A 22009-nucleotide genomic window follows, 5' to 3' on the forward strand; every position below is an offset into this window, starting at 1 on the left:
TCAGCGAACTGGAAACTGGGTCTTTTTTAGACACCGAAGCCTACAGAGGAACCAGGAGCAAGTCGAAGGCCAGCTGAAGGTTGTAGGCACACACGCAGAACAGTCGCTGCCAGATCCCTTCGCTTCCACCGCAAAGGACTCACCCCCTCCAGCTCTCTCTCTCTCTCTCTCTAAAATGTTTCTAAGACTCACTACTTGCCCAGAAATACCCGCTCCCCGACAATCCCAACCACCCTGCGGGAGCGACGCGCTGCGTTCACTTACTGAGCTGTCCCCCGCCAGACGTCGTACTCGGTTCCCGACCCCCTGCGCCTCCAACGCCAGCTGCTCCAGGGATCCCCGGCGCCCCCATCCCCGGCGGGGTCCCACTCTGCCTCTCGAAGTTGCCTGGATTGGAGAAGTAGTCGCGCAGCCGAGGCAGTTCGCGGCCGCTCTCTAACAGCTCGGTGTGCAGCTCCAGGGCGGTCAGCAAGTATTGATCGCGCAACAGCTGAGCCGCGATCGCATCAATTGACAATCGGGCAGGGGTCTCCCCACAGCCCCCCAGTGCCACCGCAGCCGCCGACGCCTCCCCAGGGAGCCCTGGCCGCGCACTGCTCCCTAAGCCCACGGGATCTTGGGGCGATAGCGAGTCCGCAGAGCCAGGATCTAGGCCGCTCCCGGAACCCAGTCGAAGTCCTGCCCGCCGCTCCTCGGTCGCCGCTACCTCGTCGTCGTCCTCGTCCGAATCGCTGAGGAATGGATTCACACCGCCGCCACCACTGCCACTACCTCCAGGCGCCATCGCCGCCATCTTATCCTGTCAGGACTGTGGGCGCCTCCCTGACTGGCTCTGACAGGCCGCAGCCTGGATTCCCCCTAAGCCTCAGCTGGCACTGCGCACCTCCACAACCCTGGCCTGGTCACGTCTCACCTCCCCACTCAGAGACCGGGAGTAGGCTCAGAGGCAGAAGGTCCGGACGCAACAGCACCCGCTACCTCAGCCACTGCTGCACCAGCAGCGGGCTCTGCAGGCGTCTTCCTGGTCTCAGTCTCGCGAGAAAGGGTGCGAGTCCTGCCCCTCTCTCCGCCCCAGCCCCGCCCCAGCCCCGCCCGTTCTCAGCACCGGAGAGCGAATATTGAAAGCCCCGCTCCCCGCTCAAAGGAAAAACCCCGCCCCCACTCCTGTTTGATTGGCCGGAGGAGGGGGGAGGGGCTGGAGTTACAGAGGACTGGCTCTAGAATTATCGCGAGAGCGGTCTCCCGGCAGGTAGGTTTCGGGGGCGTTCCGCAGTTGAGAGGCAGTTATGACTGTGGTTTAGGAACGTTCTCTTGGCTCTCCTTTCAGGGGTCAGAGGGGACCTCTGCCGGAGAGCTGCAGCCTGCCTTTGCGCGGAGGAGGCCTCATTCCCGAGATAACGCCTGACCCGGAAAAGCCCCAGGTAAAGCCCGGGGACCGGAGCGCAGAGGTGCGGTGGCACCAAAACTGGCCTCACGCCCGCGGGCGCGCTGCTTCCTTAGCACTCTTCACGTTTTCTTGTTGTTTGCTGCCAGTTGGTGATACTGTCTTCGCACGTGTAGCAGGTGCCCAGGGCACTAGTTAGAATTTGACTTCCTTTCTCTTCCCTTCCCAGCAAAGTGCCTGCTCGCTCCGGAGGCCTGGAGACAACACCGTCTGCTTGAACTTCTGGAAGACCGCCTTCTAGCCACCCAGTTAGTGCTATAATAGGGCGGGGTGTGCTGGGGTGTGGGAGGTGGAGAAAGTAACCAGACAGAACTCTTGAGTTTTGGATGTCGTTGGATTTGTGGCTAGATACCCTGCATGAGCACTTAGGATTTAAAACACAGTTTGCACAGCAGGGACCCTTCAAAACATCAAATGCAGCCCCATCAGTAGAGAGAGAATGCAAACTTAAGCCTAGAAACGTTCAGCGACTTGGTCAAGTCAACTCCATTAGGAGGTATTCAAAGGAACTTTAAAATCAGTTTTCTTAGGTGCAAAGCCATTCTTCTCCCACTAGCCTTCCGGTCTTTCTGACTTGGCCATTTAGGCTGGAATCAAGGTATCGACTGTGGAACATACTTATTTTAAAGCTTGGGTGCTTTGCACAGTTTTAATTTCCTTTACCAAATGTTAGCACATAGAGTAAGTATACTAAATTTGGAAGTTCCACCTTTATCTTTTTTGTCATTCCTTGATTACAGTCCAAGGTGGTAAAGGGGATGTTAGTTTCTAGTCAACAGTATCGGAATGCTATTCCTAACACCTCTTTTCTTCACACATAAATTGCCGCTTTTGCAAGGTTTTAAATTTCCTTTCTTTCTGTATAGCTCCCTGTAAGCACCAAAATAAATGGGTAACAGTAATTTTGTTATCAGGCGAGTTCCATGTTATATTGAAGTAGTAAAGTATCTCCTTTAGCTCTGTGGAAAAATAAAAATAGATCATTGTTATATAACCATAGGTCAGGTTATTGGCTTACACGTAAAAGTATGCCCATAGTTATGTGTAGGCTTTAATTTCAGTTTACCCAGGCTCAGGAAACTAAAATTTTCATTTGAATGAGGCTTTGGGTTTTTTCTTTTGTTTTTGCTGGAAAGTTTTTTTTTTTTACAATGTTAGTACTAAGAATTCAAAATATTTTTTTATAGAACATTAGCTCCTAATGTTCGAATTCTAAATATTTTTCTGTGATATATATATATATATAGAAGAAAAACATGGAAAAAAAATCCCCGATCTTAGGAAAATAGTATCAAAATAGCCAATGCTGTATCTGTTACTATTTATTAGCAAAAAGGATTGCTGATACTTACTGCAGTTTAGTTTGCCAGAGAGATTGAAAATGGAATCAATTTCTGGAATGGAGAAATGGGAGGGATTAGTGAATGGCATGGAAAGGGCATGATTGGAAATGGATTATTTATATACAATATTTCCATCTCTGTAATGCAATTTTTAGAAATCTCCTGCACTTAGGGTCCCTGAAGAAGATTGTCCTTGTCTGGTAGAAGTACCTAGAGTTCATATTCCAATTCTACCAATTATTTGCGGTAACACCTTAAGTTATTTAACTTCTCTTAGTCTCACTTAACATTTATCTGTCAAGGGGATTAATGAAAGTACACAGAATTAGGAATGTGCTTGTCCCAGTGCCTGGTACCTAGTACATCATAAATGTTGTTATTATAGTCAGTTATAGATAGTACAATATTAGTATATATTGAAAGTATTTGAGATGTTTTTAAAAATAAAACAAGACAAATATCAACTATGCAGCAGCTAAAGCTGGAAAAAGCAATTAAGTCAGTAGGGTACAAAGGGAGTATCTTTAATTTAGGGTCTGATTTCTAAAATGGAAGTTGAAAATAGATTTAAAATATGTTTTCTCAGAGAGTTGTAAGAAGTTGGACATAGAAGTGCTTCCATGATTGACTTCCTATATAAATCTTTAGTTTCCTGATTCTACTTCGTATCCTGTAATTATGGACTTATTTATATGACCTTCCAAGCCCATAACAAATCAACTGGCCAATTTTCTCAGTAAGTACTTTTCCACAGTACATTGAGGTTTACTTATCAATAAAAGTGCTTAAGAAGTAGTACATACTAGAATATTAATAATTGCTAATCTCTACTTATAATAATTATTAATATGGTTGGGAAATTTTCCACTTAGCAAAATTTGCATTAATGTAGGTCTTTGCAGCTAAAGTTTGAATAATGAGGATAGTCACTGAACTTTGTATCTTAGCAATGAAACGTTAAAGATTGCTTTTTCTTTTAAATACTTCAAATATTTTAGGGCTTAAAAACTAATTTTTGGCTTTAATAGTCTTAAAACAACCACAGGTAACATTTGAAATGCAAATTTTTGGTTGATGTGAAATTTTAGAAATATCTAATTTTTAAATTGTTTTTTAATGCATGTAAACGTTCCACAGGTATAAGCTAAATAACTTTTATTGGTACATGGATATGTGTCTTTTAAAATTTTTGGTAGTTATTCATTTGTTTTGAGAGGTTTCCAAACGATTCAACCATGACAAAATTTTCTTCAATAAATCTGAATAAAATGTGATTCTCTTTAAAGAGAAATGTTAGGTAATAATATCGCTTAATATACATGTGCTTGGCAATAATAAAATAGGTAGTATGTGAAGGACGATATTTTGGAATCACTGCAATTTTAGGTATAGTAAATGACTCAAGCATATAAGTTTGGTTTTTGTTTTGTTTTTTAAGTATCTTGAATCTTCACAGTTCAAATGTTTGTTCTGAAGGAATAAAAAGACAAGCAAGGCAGCCTCTAGTGGCTATAGTGCATATTACATGTACCTTTGAGAGAATAATCCTAAATAATTTCTTCAGCACACATTTGAGTCCTTACTAAGAACGTAGGACTGTGATGAGTGCTGGAGGAGCCCTGTCTTGCTGTCATGGAATTACGGTTAAGTGATGGAGACAGACATTAATCCAAATGGTAAAAACAGAGGTCTGTACTTATAAACTTGAAGTAAAGGTTTTGGTTTTTGGTTTGGACTGCATAGTCCCTGAGGAAGTGACCCTTGAAAGTGCAAGGAGATGTCATGAGACAATGGAGTGAGAGAGGATGGAGGGTGGGTTGGAAGTGCAATTTATGCAGAGGTCTTAATAACAGTAGGAAGCATGGGCTACGTACATAAAAAAGACCCAATGTGGTGAGATGCCATAAAGCAAGGGGGAGTGCCATGATACAAGGCTAGAAAGGGAGGCAGAGACCAGTTCATGTAACACCTTGTGTGTTGTATTAAGGATTCTGGTTTTGATTATGATGGAGAGACACTGAAGGGTTTTACCCAAAGGGTGAGATGTTCCTATTTGCATTTCAAAACAAGCAAAATCAAAAAGGAATACGTGGCTATACAGCTGAAGAATGAGGTATAAAGAATGACGGCTGGCTTTCTGATTGGTACACCTGAGTGGAAGGTGGTGCCATCTCCTGAGATTGTAAACACTAGGGAGTTAGGAGGCTTACTACCTAAAAAGGTTCATGGGGGAATATCATGAGTTTGGTTTTAAACATACTGTTGTGTCTCAGGTGGATCTGTTAAGGTTGGAATTACATATATGGATTTGGAGCTATTTGTTAAGACTTTCACATATAGGTGTTAGCTGACACCAAGGGTATGGTCAAAAAAACCTGGGCGGGGTGGGGGACTGGCTGGCTCAGTTGGAGCATGCAACTCTTGATCTCGGGGTTGTGAGTTTGAGCCCCATGTTGGGTGTTGAGATTATTTAAAAATAAAATCTTAAAAAAAAAAGTCTAGACAGAAAGTACAAGAGTGAGAATAAAAGAAGCCTTAGGACCAACTTTTGAGTAACTCCAAAATTCAATGGCCAAATAGAGACCTTTCTATATTGGACAGAGAAGTAGGAGGAAAACTGGAGCAATGTTCACAAAAGCTAAGAAATGACAGCTATTTAAGAAAGAAGTCATGGTTAAGGAAGACAAATTGAATGGAAGATAGAAGACTGAAAAAAAGCCACTGGATTTTGCGATATTGGCTACATTACATCAGTGAAAGCTTTTTCTCTGATGTAATGGAAAACAAAGGCTCAAGTTGTTTGAGATTTACAGGATCAGGGAAAAAGAGATCATATTATTTTCAAAAAGTTTGGCTGTGTTGGGGAGAAAAGGGCAGCCAATACCTTTAAAAACGTTCTTTATTAATCCTTTATTTGTGAGATGTATCCTTGGCACAGGTGTGACTTAACTCATTTTCAGTACTGTATAATGTTTCACCGAACAAAAACTACATCTGTTCCTATTGTTAGATACTGTTTCCAATTTTTATGATACAAAGAGTAAAAGACAAGAATTGCATTTAAAGTTTTTTACCTGTATTTGTATTTGATATGGAATTTACCTTAATACAGTCCAAAGTGGTAGCTATACCAGTGCTTCTGTCAGTTGGTTAAACACTTCAAACTAGAGGGGCGCCTGGGTGGTCAGTTTAAGCGTCTACCTTTGGCTCAGGTCATGATCCCAGGATTCTGGGATCGAGCCCCGCATCGGGCTCCCTCTCCTACTCCCCACCGCTTGTGCTCCCTCTCTCACTGTGTCTCTCTCTTTCAAATAAATAAAATCTTAAAAAAAAAAATTCAAACTAGATCTCTGTCTCACACCACATACAAATAAATTCTAGATAATGACAGGTGAAAAGTAAAAATCTAAAACTTAGAATTTAGTTCTAATTTAAAACTATTTCTATGTGACATAAAAACGAGGAATGTTTTCTTATGGAAAACACAAAAAAACTTCAGAAAGGATAAATTTGGTAAATTACACTGTATTAAAGTTACAAAACTTCTATTTAAAAAAAAAAGCACCATAAACAAATTTGTTTGCTTTGTTTGGATGTATGGTGCAAATAAATATATATATCTATTTATATCTATATATAGAGAGATACACAGATACACATGCATATAATATAATGTACAAGTCAAAGAAAAAAGGCCAACAAGTGTAATCCTATTTGATCAAAGGATATGGACACACAGTTGAAAGGATAGGAAACCCAATTGGCCAGTGAGAACGTGAAAAGATGTTCACCCTCACTAGTAATCAGGCAAATAGATACTCAAACAAGAGGATGCCATTTCATCCTGTGTAGGTTTGCATAAGGTAAATATGATAATACCAGTCAATTGTGCGGATTTAGAGAAAATAGGAATTCTCATACACTGCTGCTGTGCATCTAAATTATTACTGACACTTTGCTACTATCTTGTAAAGTTGAGAATACAGGTTTATTCCAGCAATTCCACTTAATAGAGATAATTTTCAAACTTATTTGTATGTAAAATAGTTTGAAATACATTTTTTCCACTACCACTTGTTATGTTCATACAATGCATACGCATGCATGTGCACACATAGAGAAAAATTAAAATACTTTTTCAGAACAATCATTTGCCTTCCTACTTCTGAGGTACTTTATTGTGATGTATTCTCTATCCTATTCTATTTCATTTTTTTTAAAGAAGCTAATGGAAATCCACCAAATTAATTTTGTGATGGATCATCATTCTGTTGTAATTCTGAAAATCTCCCAATTGACCATGAGAGATAGGCTAAACTGCAGCATCCTTTGTAATAATGACAATTGGGGACAATGTCTATCAAGGTAATTTTCAAATAAATTGTAGTATAGTTATATAATGGAATATATGTCTAAATCTTTAAAATAATTTATAAGTTTTTGGTAGTGCCGGCTAGAATAGGCTCATAAAAGGAATAATGGCTTTGCATGTATACTGATAAAAATTATTTTCTAAGTAGGATGGGGAAAGCATGAGTGCAAATATTGGTGATTATATTGTTAATCTAATCTTGTAGAATGACAGCTTTTAATCCCATAATTGACTGAGTTCAAAATGTATTCCCTCCCTATAAAAGAATTCAAATAATCTCTGTAGGTACTTCATGCTCTCAGAAGATAGAGTATAACTCAGTATAACTCCTTACCCTTTAAGTATTAGCTGTACATAGCAGCTTCCTTCCAAAGAGTACAATATGCAATCATTAAATTTGTAGTGGAGAAACCTGACAAACACTACCTTGTCCAGATGATCAAGTTTAATATCAGTTGTGATAAGCCATGTTGATGGCATACACCCTTGGTAAGATGTGATAAAAGTGGCACCTTACGCATGTAGTTTTCCTCCCTCTTCCTCTCCTCTTCCATAACTCCATCCTAATCATGAGAAAAACATCAGACAAATTTCTATAGGAGTGTCCTAAAATATACCTGACTAGTACTCTTCAGAACTCGCAAGGTCATCAAAACAAGCAAACTCTGAGAAATTGTCACAGCCAAGAGACGCCTAAGGAGACGTGATAAGTAACTGTACTGTGGTATCCTGGAACAGATAAAGGACATTAGGTATGAAGAAAAAAATTGAATTCTTCTCAAGTGTATAGCTGGGTATGAGTCATCTAAATAACTAACAACCACTGTTGGTCTACTATCCATGAGGAAATCTGAAAATTGATTCTCTTATGGCATTTGTAAAGTCACATAGAGTTTTCACTTGAAAGTGACATACATTATGATGAAAAAAATATACACCGCAAAATAATAAGTATAAAGAAGCAAATGAACTAGTGTTAATAACCTGGCTTAATAGTTTACCTGGTAATATTCTGTTGTGTGCAGGTCTCAGCTACTTCCTTACAGTTTTAACTGGCAATATTTACTCTTCACATGGCAGGTGAACAGAGCCTAAGAGAACTGCGAAACACCATCTTTAAATAATAAGCTCTTTAGTATGGTTTATGCTGATGTAAACACTTAAAGTCTTTGAGCTTAGTAAATAACCTTTATTTACAAGAACACAGGTTATATGAAATCAGAGCTATCCACAAAATTTGTGGTGCTTGTAACTATGATGCTAGTCAGTGTTATCTTTTGAGTACAGACTCAGGCTTCAAATTAATTTTTTTCCTACTCTATTTTTAGATCCATAGGAAAGTTTCAAAAATAGTACAGAGAGTTACCGTACACCCTTCACACTGCACCTAATGTAAACATCTTATAAAACCACAGTATAGTTATCAAAACCAGGACATTAACATTTGTAAAAAACTATTAACTAATCTACAGTTCTTAGTTGAAATTCACCAGTTTTTCCACCATTGTCTATTTTCTGACCCAGGATCCAGCCCAGGTTTCCTTACTGTATTTGGTTATGTCTCTTCAGCCTCCATTCTATGACCATTCCTCAGTTTTTCCTTGTATTTCATGACCATGATACTTTTGAAGAGTACTGCTCCATTATTTTCCAGACTGTTCTAGATTTGAGTCTGTCTGATATACTCCCATGAATAGATCAAGGTTAGCATTTTTGGCAAGAATACCACATATTCTTTTGCCAAAAATATACCATGTCGTGTCTGTCTTAGTGCACCATATTAGGGTTACATGATGTTAATGTGTCTTATTACTGGTTATGTTAACTTTGACCAATTGGTAAGGTGGTGTCTGAGGGGTATCTCCATTGTAAGTTAGTGTTTTTCCCTTTGTAATTAATATATATTTGGGAGAGATTTCTTTGAGACGGCAAATATCCTGTTTGCCTCAAACTTTCACCCACTGAGTTTAGCATTTATCAATGCATCTTGGTGGTAATAAGTGTTACTGTCATGTTTGTCTAGTTGTAATTTTATATATTTTTCTCATTCCTTCTACATTTATTAATTGAAATTCTTCTGTGGAAGAGGTGTGAGATTCCAGGGTCATTAATATCTTATTGCATTCTGGTGGAGATCCTTAAGTTATTACCTGATGAAGTAATTATCTCTAACATGATTTCTGAGAAAAAACATCAACTATATTCTCATTTGATTTTCCATCCTGGAATTCTTTTAGATACTCTCATTTCACCTTATCTTTCTTATGTTGATATAAAGTATTTAAAACTAAGGATCACTTGAAAATGGGTTAGAAAGTACATGAGTTTTAGGGTTAAGGCCTATGTATAAAATTCCTAAAGACCCATTAGAATAAAATATAATGACCAGTGAAATTTAGTATGATTTGTAGAGTGCAATATATAAGATCATTACTTTGAGGAAGGAAAGAATTTGTATCGTGTAGTTTAGTAGGGAAACCCATTTGTAGGTTGTTGAAGTGGTCCAGGTGAGGACTTGATGAATGTATATGGTGGTTGTGAATGTGGAGAAGTAAGAAACACAAGCCCTTTTGAAAATAGAACCCAGAGGTGCCTGGGTGGCTCAGTCAGTTGAGCAACCAACTCTTGATTTTGGTTGGGGTCATGATCTCAGGGTTGTGGGGTCCAGCCCCATGTAGGGCTCTACGCTGGGTGTGGAGCCTGCTTAAGAGTCTCTCTTTCCCTCTCTGCCCCTCCCCTCCACTCTCGAAAGAAAGAAAGAAAGGAAAGAAAGGAAAGAAAGGAAAGAAAGGAAAGAAAGGAAAGAAAGGAAAGAAAGAAAGGAAAGAAAGGAAAGAAAGAAAAGAAAGAAAGAAAGAAAGAAAGGAAAGAAAGAAAGAAAGAAAGAAAGAAAGAAAGAAAGAAAGAAAGAAAGAAAGAAGAGAAAAAGAGAACCCAACTGGGCACTGAGAAATATTGAATAAATATATAGGGTTTGTATCATTAATATTTGGTGGTAATGAATATTACAAGTCTGTAATCAAGAAGTTATGAAATTGATTTGACTGGAACAGGAAAATACAGTATACCTTTTCTTTCTTATTGCTTTCTTTTAAAATAATGTAAACTCAACTGTTTAGAGTTTGATTTAAAAAATAAAAATAAAAATCAAGTGCTTTATAATCTAGAGTATTCTTAGTGCTTTACATTTGTATGGTGCCATGTCTTAAGTTACTTCCCACTAGACTCCTGCCATGGAATAAGGCTGATGGTATCTTTTTTTTTTTATGGATAAGGAAACTAAGACAGGGAGTGACTTGACTGGGATCCTGCTGTTCTTACATAACAAGAGTGCGATTTTTTTACTTTGGCTCTTACGGCTCTAGAAAGGTCAAAGTTCTCAAATAAAATTTTTGTTTGACTACTTCAGTAAGCTTTTGGGTAGTGGGAAATTTATATGTTCTTTTAACACATAGACTTTGATACTTTATTCAGAAAAGCTGTGTAATAGCAATGGGAAAAAAAGAAAGAACGTTAAGTCCAGGGAGTTATTCGTAAGTGCAAATTAAAGTGGGAAATGACATAGATGTTTGCTTATTTATAACCATGATAGGAAGTATTAATGTTTCCATGATAAAGAGAAGATCTTTAAATCAATGTGAGCTTGGGGCGCCTGGGTGGCTCAGTTGGTTAAGCGTCTGTCTGCCTTCGGCTCAGGTCATGATCCCAGGGTCCTGGGATCGAGCCCCGCATCTAGTTCCCTATTCAGCGGGGAGCCTGCTTTTCCCTTTTCTTCTGCCCCTCCCCCCGCTTGTACTCTTTCTCTCTCTCTGTCAAATGAATAAATAAAATCTTTTAAAAAGAATAAAGAAACCAGTGTGAGCTTCTGTACATTCAAATATACCATATGTACTTTAGCTCTGACTAGAGTTTAAGATCTAACTGAAATGAATTAAGTACTTGAAAAGCGACTTACTTTGAACAACTAAATATGATACTTGACAGACTGTGTCCTGGAATGGGAGGTAGAAAAAAAGGCTAATAATTGAATATAATATTATGAATAATTTTAAACCAATAAATTTAACAATTTGGATGAAATCAACAAATTTCTTTTTTTTTAAAGATTTATTTATTTATTTGAGAGAGCGAGAGAGCACATGAGAGGGGGAAGGGTCAGAGGGAGAAGCAGACTCCCTGCTGAGCAGGGAGCCTGATGTGGGACTCGATCCCAGGACTCCAGGATCATGACCTGAGCTGAAGGCAGTCGCTTAACTGACTGAGCCATCCAGGTGCCCTGAAATTGACAAATTTCTTAAAAGGTATAACTACCAAAGCTCACTCAACAGTTAGTAAATAATCTGAATATCCCTAGATATATATGAAGAAATTGAACCTCTAGTTAAAAACCTTCCCACAAATTGGGATGCCTGGGTGGCTCAGTTGGTTAAGCGGCTGCCTTCAGCCCGGGTCATGATCCCAGGATCCTGGGATCGAGTCCCACATTGGGCTCCTTGCTCAGCGGGGAGCCTGCTTCTCCCTCTCTCTCTGTCAAATGGATAAAATCTTTAAAAGAAAATAAATAAAAATAAAAACCTTCCCACAAAGCCAGTAGTTTCACCAGTGAATTCTGTTACACAATAAAGGAAGAAATAATAAAATTCTACACAAACTTTTCCAACAAAATAAAAGAGGTAGCAACACTTCCCAACTCATTGTCTGATACCAAGACCAGAGAAGGACATTACAAGAAAAGAAAATTAGTTTGACATCTTTTCATAAGCATTGCTTTAAAATGTAAATAATATTTTAGCAAATGAAATCTAACAGTCCATAGAAAGGATAACACTTAATGACCACGTAGGGTTTATTCTGGGAATGCAAGCTTGGTTTAACATTTGTAGTTCAATCAGTGTAATTCACTACATTAAGAGACTGAAATAGAAAAAAAAATAGAATAGATGATCATGATCATCTCAATAGATCCAACAAAAAGCATTTGACAACATCCAGCATCCATTCATGATTTTAAATGACGCATATAGGAGTGAAAGCGAACTTCTTTAACTTAATAAAGGAAATTTCCCCAAACTAGAAAACTGACAACTTTCACCCTAGGATTGGAAGGCAAGGATTTCTGTTGTTACCACTTCTGTTCAGCATCATACTAGAGGTCCTAGACAGTACAGTAAGCATGAGACAAAAATAAAAGACATTTATGATGACAAGGAAGAAGTCCTTCATTCATAGGTGATATAATTATCTCTGTAGAAAATCAAAAGGTATCTACATAATAAAGCTACTATATAACAGTTTGTCAGTGTTGCAGAATACAAGGTGAATGTATAAAAATCAGTGATTTAAGAACTAACAAGGGGAAATTGAAATACAAAATATCGTTTATAATAATATCAAAAAATATAAAATATGTAGGGGTGAATTACACAAGCATGAGGGAAGTTTTGAGGGTTATGGGTGTGTTTGTTATCTTGACTGTGTTTATTGTACATTTTAAATCTGTACAGTCTGTTATAGACCAGTTATGCCTCACTAGAACTATAAAAATGCTATAAAGAACATTATCAGGGCACTTCAAAAAATTGTGGAGTACAGAATGGTAGATGAGATAAAATACTGACTTTGAATTTACTGAAGTTGACAATTGGCTGTGGGTATATAAGAGAGTATCATTGTTCTCAGGAAATAAACACTGAAGTATTTAGGGGTTAAGGGCCATAGTGTATGTAACTGATCTTCAAATGGTTCTGAAACAATATTATGTGATTTTACACACATGCACACACACGTGTGTGTGTACACTCATGAGGGGTAAGACAGACAAAGCAGGGACAGGGGAGGAAAAAGAAAAAATGACAAAGCCAACAAATGTTAGCATAGATACACGCGGCTAAAGGGTATATGGGTTTTTGTACCAGTATGCTTGCAACTTTTTTCTCAGCTTGAAATTATTTTCAAGTAACAAGTATTAAAAATCTGTATTAAAGAAAGTGCTATCATTTACAAAAATTCCTTATGTAGGACACAAAATAGGGAACCAAAAGAAAAATTAATTGAACTTAACCAAAATTGAAAAGTACTGCTCGTTGAAAAACACTTAAAAATGAAAAGGGGGAAAAAAGAGTATTAAAAAAAATGTCCATTAAACACATGAGAAGTTGTTCAACATCATTGGTTATCAGGGAAATGTAAATTAAAACAACAGTAGGTTACAAGTACACTCCCACATATAGAAAAGGCAAAATTAAACAGGCTACAATGCCAAATATTGTTGGCAAATATGTGGAGCAACTGGGGCTATCAGACATTTCTGGCCTGGAGGACATTATACTAGCTGAAATGAGCTAGTCAGAGAAAGACAAATATTGCATGATTCTTCTTACATGAGATTTCTCAGAGTCAGGCTCATGGAAGCAGAGAGTAAAATGATGGTTGCCAGGGTCTGGGGGGAAGGAGAAATGGGATTTGTTGTTCAATAGCTATAAAATCTCAGTTACCCAAGATGAGTAAGTTCTAGACATCTGCTGTACAACATTGTGCCTATAGTTAGCAATACTGTATTGTACACTTGAAAATGTAAAGGGTAGGTCTCCCATGTTAAGTGTTCTTACCAGAATTAAAAATATATATATATACCCATATAGATAAGGAAAATAGCAGTAGAGCAATGACGCTAAGGTTGATGCTTTGGTATAAAACAAAGTTTGAGACTTGATTTACATCTATTAGATTAGATTTTAAAGTCAACAAGGGTGGCAAACAAGTTTTTCTCATGCTCAATCCAACTTCTTGAACATCAGGAACGATAATATTAGCTAATACTCAATGAGTACTGACTGTGGTAGGCACTCTTTTGCATATTTTACACATATTAACTCAATTCTTTTTTTTTTTTAAGACTTTATTTGAGAGAGAGAGAGAGAGTGAGCACAATATGGGGCAGAAGCAGAGGGAGAGGGAGAAGCAGACCTTCCACTGAGCAGGGAGCCTGATGCAGGGCTCAATCCCAGGGCCCTGAGATCATGACCTAAGCCAAAGGCAGATGCTTAACCAACTGAGCCACCCAGGCGCCCCCATATTAACTCAATTATAATACTCCATATTAACTCAATTCTAATAACTCAATTCTAATAATACTCCAATAATACTTGTTATCCCCATTTAACTGATGAAACTGAGGCACAAAGAAATTAAATAACTTGCCTTAAGTCACACGGCTAGTAAGTGGAGAAGGCAGGTTTTGAATCCCTGCAGTGGAATGCTTTGCTATGTCCTCTTTACCATTATGCCATCCTACCCCTCGAAGAAAGATACTGAGATCAGGTCTGGACACACTGGTCATCTGAATAAGTGTTAGAAAAAGCTTATGGTCTCCAGTGATGTGACCCAGCGTTCAAATCTCAGCTCTTCCCCTTACTAGCTATGTGATCTTTGGAGCATCACTTAGGCCCCGTGAGACTCAATTCCCTGCTATGAATATTGGGGTTCTAATGCTTCATTGGCAAAGCAGATTCTGAGGATTTGAGGAAATAATGTAAGTACCCCAGCCCTGATGCAGGATCTGATGCAGAGTAGGCACTCAGTGAATAGTAGCTAGTGCTATCATTGAATACTCTCACTGTGGAGAAACATTATACACAATATATGAAAGAATATAAAGCACATTACACTTACTCTAAAAGTTAGGATAAATTCTTAAATGGCATTTATAGCAAAATTATAGATTGTCAATAAAATAAAGTTTTAAAACACTTTCTGAAATGACATTGTGTAAAACGGTATGTATAACAGGTAGGTAAAACAGCTTGGAAAAAGTTTGACAATTCCTTTTATAAATTTAAACATCTGCTTGCCATTTAACCCAGCAGTTCTAATTCTGCATATTCAAGAGAAATGAAAGCACAGATACATAAAGTCTTGTGCATTTACTACTCTAAGAAGCTTTATTTATAACAGCCAAAAACTGGAAATAATTCACATATCCTTTAAGAGTTTAAGAGAGAAACAATTTGTAGTATATCCGTATAATGGAATACTTCTTAATATTAAAAAGGAACAAACAACTAAAATCACATGCATGAATCTAAAAAACATTATGGTGAATGAAAATAGATACAACAAACTGTGTACTGCATGGTTCCATCTCAGTGATGTTCTAGAACAGTCAACATTAATCTAGAATCACAGAAGACAGATCAGCAATGGCTTATGGGCAGGACTGTGGGGCAGGGATTACCTTCAGAGGGACATGGGGGATCTTCTTCGAGAGAAAATATTCTAGGGTAGTTAACGTGAGTATATATTTGTCAAAACTTGAAAAACTTAAAATGGGTCCATTCTGACTGAAAAATTTAAAAATAGGTGCCAATCTTTAGAATGCTTCACAAAAAATTTAGTAAGACTCTTGACCTTAAAATAATTAACACTTGTTTAAATAAGTGGGATTTATTATGACAGAGAGCCCTTATATTCAAAAAGAAAAGCAGCTGGGAGTAACTTTAATTTAATATGCATATGTTTAAAAAAATTAAAAACACATTAGTAGTTTTTTGGATCTGAAAGAATTATCACAGGGTTCCTTGTTAGCAGTGAAAATGGGCAGCTAGATACTGTATTTTTAAAAATAAATACAGAATGTAAGAGTATTTAAATCAAGGAAAATGAGGGGGGTCTACTTCTGGGTGGTCAGAGAAATCCTGAGGAGGTGACTTTTGAGAAGATGCAAGAAAGTTGAGAAGCAGGCTGCCATAGGACTAGCAAACTAGAGAGTCCAGAGACAGTTTGTGTGGACCTGAGAACTTCCCTGGGAAGCAAGAGCTTCAGCCCAAAGTAGGAAGGTCCCAGGGAAACCAGGAGTAGGCCAACTCCTCCACTTGCGCCATCTCCTCTGGCTATCAGAAGGATTTTTTTTTTTTTTAAGAAGTATCCTTCTTCAAACTTCTTTTTTTTTTTTTAAAGATTTTATTTATTTGTGATTTATTTATTTGACACAAGCAGGGGGAGGGGCAGAGGGAGAAGCAGGCTCCCCGCCGAGCAAAGAGCCTGATGCAGGACCCTGGGATCATGACCTGAGCTGGAGGCGATGCTTAACTGACTGAGTCACCCAGGCGTCCCTATCAGGATTTTTAACTCCTGCCGTTATTCCAGCTTTCTGCTGCAGCATTGATCTCTTTCTACATTCAAAGTCATCCCTCGACACCTAAATCTATTTCCTAGCTAAAGAGAACCCTCTATCGGCCCTACGTCAGTTTGCATTTTTCTTCTTTTTTTCAGAGTTAACACTCTCCCGAAGACCTGTGCTCTTTCCACTGTCTTTCCCTTCCTCGCCTCCTGTTGGCTTTTCAAACAAGCACTTTAGATAGGGCTCAGCCTTAACTACTCTGTTGAAATTTCTCAGGAAGGTAAGGTTAACAAGAACTTCCAGCAACCGTCACCTGTGGCCCTGCTCTTACTCCAATCTTAACTGTATCTGACAAAGTTGACCACAGCTTCCTTTCTTGAAACACTGATATTAATAATAATTTCTCTATTTGAAATATTGTCATTTAGAGTATGCTTCTCAATGTCTTGTTAATTCATCAAATTTAGTTATACTGCGTCTATTTGAAGTGCTAGCTTTTTCTTTAGGAGGGCTTGTGAGATAAACAAGAGAAATCTACATTGCAAGTGTTAAATGAATTTATCATTAGGATAATCAGTATTTAGCTAAAAAATTATTTCCGGGAATGCCTGGGTCGCTCAATCAGTTAAGTGTCTGCCTTCGGCTCAAGTCATGATCCCAGGGTCCTGGGATCGAGTCCCACATCGGGCTCCTTACTCTGCAGGGAGTCTGCTTCTCCCTCTGCCTGCCACTCCCCTTGCTTGTGCGCCCACTTTCTCTTTCTCTAGCAAATAAATAAAATCTTTAAAATAAATAATTATTTCCGTATACAGTGTATCAAAAGCCTTAAAGGTGCTTATAGCCTTTGACTCAGTATCGCATTTATAGGCAGTATTTTAAACACATAAGGTGAAATGTCTAAAAGCATAAAAATTACATTAAAATTTAAATTAATCATGTTAACATTTTTAATAATCAAAAAATGAAAAACAACTCAATGTTTAGTAGTATGGAGGTGATCAGGAAAATTAAGATGTGCCCATTGAATAGAGTGTGGTGATGGTAAATGACGTGTAAGAAGAGTTTTTTTCAAATAACAAAGAAATATTAATGTATAATAAAGAAAAAATCAATACATGAAATTGTGAGCCTTTATAAAAATATAGATTGGATAAAAACTAAGAAATGTAACAGATTTTTCTTTAGGTGGTAAAATCATAAGTAATTTTTCTATATTTTCCAAACTTACCACAGTGATTAATTTTTAAAATTTTTTAAAGATTTATTCATTTATTTTAGAGAGAGAGAGTGCAGGGGTAGGGGCAGAGGGAGAGGGAGAGAGCATCTCAAGCAGACTCCGTGCTGAGCATGGAGCCCAATGTGGGGCTCAATTCTAGATCACAACCTGAGCTGAAACTAAGAGTCAGACAGTCAACTGACTTTGCCACCCTGGCACCCTGTGATTGTTTTATTTTTATATTCAGAATACCATTATTAAGATGGTGCTTGCTGTGTAGTTGAAGCTCATATATATTAGAAAAAGCAGAATATTTATTCTGAGAGTTTTGCCTTAGGTTGCAAAATAGTATCTACTCACTAAGGGACGTTTATACTTTGTGGAATATCTTTGATACTTATTTGACTCTTAAATCTCTCAGGAAAAAAGTGGCCCATAATTTGGCCATTTACTTTATTTTATATTCTTTTTATGATGTGCTTGACTTTGATAAGGGTTTTTGTTTTTTTGTTTTTTTGACACCCTTTCCTTCCATGATGTAATTCTTCAGGCCAGGAAGAATAAGATGTGTCTGTAATTAAAATTACTTCATCTTTGGTGTTTTTCAGCCAAGGGTCACTGTATGTAACCAATGTTAGTTATATTACAAAAAGACAAGTTAAGAGTACTTTGTTGTTTTTAATCTGCAGGGAGATTCACCAACAAAAGTATAGACTGGCTTGAAAAGCATTCCCATGGACTTGATCTTGGCAGTTAATGGCATACTGTCTTACAGTATTATTTAAATGTTCATGTTGCTTAGTTTTCCTTCTGTAAGTATGTGTAAGCTTATCAGATCCATGACTATGTCTTGGTGTTCTCTATTGTACCCCACACACAATTATGTATAGAATATGTGCAAGAACATTTTAATTGAATGAATGAATATAACCTCCACTTTTTTTATTGGTTCAGGGAACTAAAAATGTTCCTTTAATGAGTATACATTTTCTTTTTTTTTTTAAAGATTTTATTTATTTATTTGACAGAGAGATAGAGAGCACAAGTAGGCAGAGCGGCAGGCAGAGGGAGAGGGAGAAGCAGACTCCCTGCGGAGCAGGGAGCCCGATGCGGGGCCCAGTCCCAGGACCCTGAGATCATGACCTGAGCCAAAGGCAGACACTTAACCGACTGAGCCACCCAGGCGCCCCAAGTGTACATTTTCTGAAACACATGGAATTTAACTACTTTTTCCTTCCTATAATTTATTTAAATGGACAAAAATGCATATAATCTCTCAGGAGAATCTACAAGTCTCCTGGGCTGATAACCAAAAGTCAAAAAAAAAAAAAACCTCAAACTTTAAGTAATATTAAATTCCAAGAATATCAGTGGTGGTCATATGGGCAACCACGACAACCATGAATTATATTTTCTATTTTATATAGGATTTGATTTGACCGAACCCTGATTCATTTTAGGACTCATTTATATACTTGTTTTTTGATCCTATATTAGTTTTTATGAGCTTAGTATACATTTAAATTTATTATAAATAGTTTAGTGGTGTTAATTGGGTATTATACTTGAACTTTCTGTTTTTGTGTGAGTGTATTTTATCATGTATTTTATTTCAGTATTACCTCATTATTAAGTAATGTTTATTGTTGTTACCATAAATGAAAGTGAAGTTGTACATTGGTAATATTTTAAAATATATGTTCAGTCTACATGCAGTCATAAAAATATGTGAAAATATGTATAATTGCATTAAGGTTTACCCAGATTTAATTTTGTTCCCTCTTTCAGTTTTTCTTGAAGATTAGTTACACTGGATATGCTGCTTTTCTTTATTTTGGGATTGCTTGTACATTTTGTGTTCTTCGGCTCCATCTTTGATATTTATTTTACATCTCCTTTGGTTCATGGAATGACTCCTCAGTTTACACCATTGCCTCCTCCAGCAAAAAGATTAGTACTGTTTGTTGCTGATGGCCTGCGGGCAGATACACTTTATGAATTCGACGAAAATGGAAATCCTAGAGCGCCATTTATTAGGTAAGCATGTCAACTGATACAAAGACCTCTCTGGAAAGTGTTATCTTGACACTGTTTTATCTCGTGTTGGACATAGAAGTGATGATGAGAAAGAGAATAGGACACATATACATCTGCCTTTGTCTTATGGATTAACAAATTTATTTCCTCCTAGGAGTTAGTTATGACCTTAGCTGCTTGGCCTAACTTGGCCTAATTTCCCAAACCTGGCTTACAACTCACTATATTATCTTTTTCTTATAAAATAAACTTGTTACATTTTTAAAATAATGACAAGCTTAAATATTAATGAATTGCTAATTATAGTGCTAACTAGAACATACAGAGTTCAACTGAAAATATGCCTATAAGATATACAAAGCCCTTCCAAGTTTATGTCACTGTTAATTGTGATTTTAGATTTTATGAAGTGGCTTTGAAAAGAAATGTTTAATTTTTTAAACTTATGGGGCTCCTACAAATAATTGTTATTTTCCTGATTAGTGACAAGTCCCTCAAAAGCCCTTCCTAATGCTGGTATAGAGAGATTAAAACTCAAATTCAAATGGAAATTTATCTAAAATATTCCATCTTCTCCTGTTCTTACCTGCCATCATTACTTTTATCTCTTTACTGTGTTTTAGTTTTCCTGATAGTACTTAGCATGTGCAGGTTCTATGTAGGTTGGGCCTTTGTTTTGTATACTACTTTATTTCCAGTTCTTAGAACATAGTAGGCAATTTAAATCTTTGTTGACTGCTAGAAGAATGAATGAACTTGGATTTCTGTTGAATTTCCAGAAATTTATCGTGGCTTAAATAAATGCATACCATATTAAAAAATAAAAGTAATTTTTTTTTAAAGATTTTATTTGTTTGACAGAGAGAGACACAGCGAGAGAGGGAACACAAGCAGGGGGAGTGGGAGAGGGAGAAGCAGGTTTCCCACGGAGAGGGGAGCCCGATGCGGGGCTCGATCCCAGGACCCTGAGATCATGACCCGAGCCGAAGGCAGACGCTTAACGACTGAGCCACCCAGGCGCCCCCCAAAATAAAAGTAATTTAAGTGAGCAACTCAGGGTAGTGGGAAAATATGGGTGGGAAAATAAGATCAAACCAGAGTTAAATTCAGTTCACAAAAATGTGTCACATAAATTTCTACAAATAATTTAAAATTGGGGTGATATATTTGGATGAATTTCTTAGTTGTCAAAGAAAGGAGAGAAATACAGTTCATTGCAAATTAATATGGTAAAAGTATACCGGTTGTTAGAGAAAAGGTGAGCTTTCCTGGTAGCACTTATTTCTCCTTTGGGTGGTGGGTAGCAGGCCAAGAGCTCCCATAGTTGATGTGCCTTATCCTGTATGCCATCAGGTATTTACGATTTCAGGAATCTTCTGGTTTCTTTTAAACCTGTTTGTGAAAGGTTTTATTTGTTCTTCACTTTGGATTTTAAAAAAATATGGTCTGAACGGGGTACCTGGGTGGCTCAGTCGGTTAAGTAAGCGTCTGCCTTCAGCTCAGGTCATGATCCTGGGGTCCTGGGATCAAGCCCCACATCGGGCTCCCTGCTCAGCAGGGAGTCTGCTTCTCCCTCTTCCTCTGCTGCTCCCCTTGCTTCTGCTCTCTCTCTCTCTCTGTCAAATAAATAAATAAAATAATTTAAAAAATATATATGGTCTGAACTGATCAAAATGTTTTTAAACAGATATCCAAATTTCTTTATGCCTCCTTTGTGTTGAAGTTTGGTTTTCATTAAATAACTGAAGAAGTTAAAAAGTATTTCTCCCATAACAAGTGGTTCAATGCTTTTCAAACTTTTACTTACTATGCATGCATTTTACCAAAATTGGTTTTAGTATGAGGTAAGGCAGTAATAAAGAGTATCTAAACCAGTACTTATTGTTTTGGGCAGCAAGCATTCATCTTGCAAACTGTTACCAATGCAGTCAGGGTTTCATAGCTTGTTGCTCTGCTGCTCTTTCACCTGCAATGGCATTGCTAGTCCTTTGCTTTCGTTGTGATACAACTTAAAGAATATTGATACATTTTAGCAGAAGAAACCTTTTGCCTCTTTTAATCTCAAATTTAGGAATATAATTTAACTCCTAATTAGGAGTCTAGCCATTTCCCCTACCTTTAATTTTTTATTTTGAGACTTTTTCAACACAGAGAAACTGAAAGGAGTACATGATGAAATCTGTAGTTTATCCTAGTTTTAACAATTTTTAATTGTTTTCATATTTGCATTCTCTCTCTCACTACACACGCACACTCACACACACATATGCTTAAATTTTTAATTTTTTTTTCTGAATAATTTGAAGGAAAGATCTCATGACACTTCACTGCTAAACACTTCAGCATGTATCAGCTAAAAACAAGGACTTTCTCCTACATGACTGCAATACCACATCACACCTAGTGAAATTTGACATTTATAGAACAATATTGTGTGTGTCAGTTATTTCTCAGTTAACAAACCATCTGAATACTTTGT

General features: G+C 37.6%; 2 protein-coding genes across 12 annotated transcripts in view; one reads left to right on the top strand and one right to left on the bottom strand.

The window, feature by feature from the left end:
* RELCH (RAB11 binding and LisH domain, coiled-coil and HEAT repeat containing) overlaps positions 1-1016 on the bottom strand; it is a 108313-nt gene extending 107297 nt beyond the window's left edge. For all 9 annotated transcript variants that reach the window (XM_028102909.1, XM_028102911.2, XM_028102908.2 and 6 more), the window contains exon 1: positions 265-1016. In XM_028102909.1, the coding sequence (XP_027958710.1) occupies positions 265-793 (529 nt within the window). In that variant the 5' untranslated portion in view covers positions 794-1016. The remainder of the gene's footprint in view (positions 1-264) is intronic.
* A 267-nt stretch (positions 1017-1283) lies between these two features.
* The window catches only part of PIGN (phosphatidylinositol glycan anchor biosynthesis class N), a 108339-nt gene continuing 87613 nt past the window's right edge, over positions 1284-22009 (top strand). For all 3 annotated transcript variants that reach the window (XR_003609173.1, XM_088019354.1, XM_088019355.1), the window contains exons 1-4: positions 1284-1421; positions 1614-1692; positions 3374-3523; positions 19282-19530. Coding sequence is in view for 2 of the 3 variants with exons in the window: in XM_088019354.1 (XP_087875480.1) it covers positions 19310-19530 (221 nt within the window). In the remaining variant the exon portion in view is untranslated. The remainder of the gene's footprint in view (positions 1422-1613; positions 1693-3373; positions 3524-19281; positions 19531-22009) is intronic.

This window comes from Eumetopias jubatus, unplaced genomic scaffold (assembly GCF_037043125.1).
Source record: "Eumetopias jubatus isolate StellerSeaLion01/CBP00866 unplaced genomic scaffold, mEumJub1_p1.0 scaffold_16, whole genome shotgun sequence".
Classification (NCBI taxonomy): domain Eukaryota; kingdom Metazoa; phylum Chordata; class Mammalia; order Carnivora; family Otariidae; genus Eumetopias; species Eumetopias jubatus.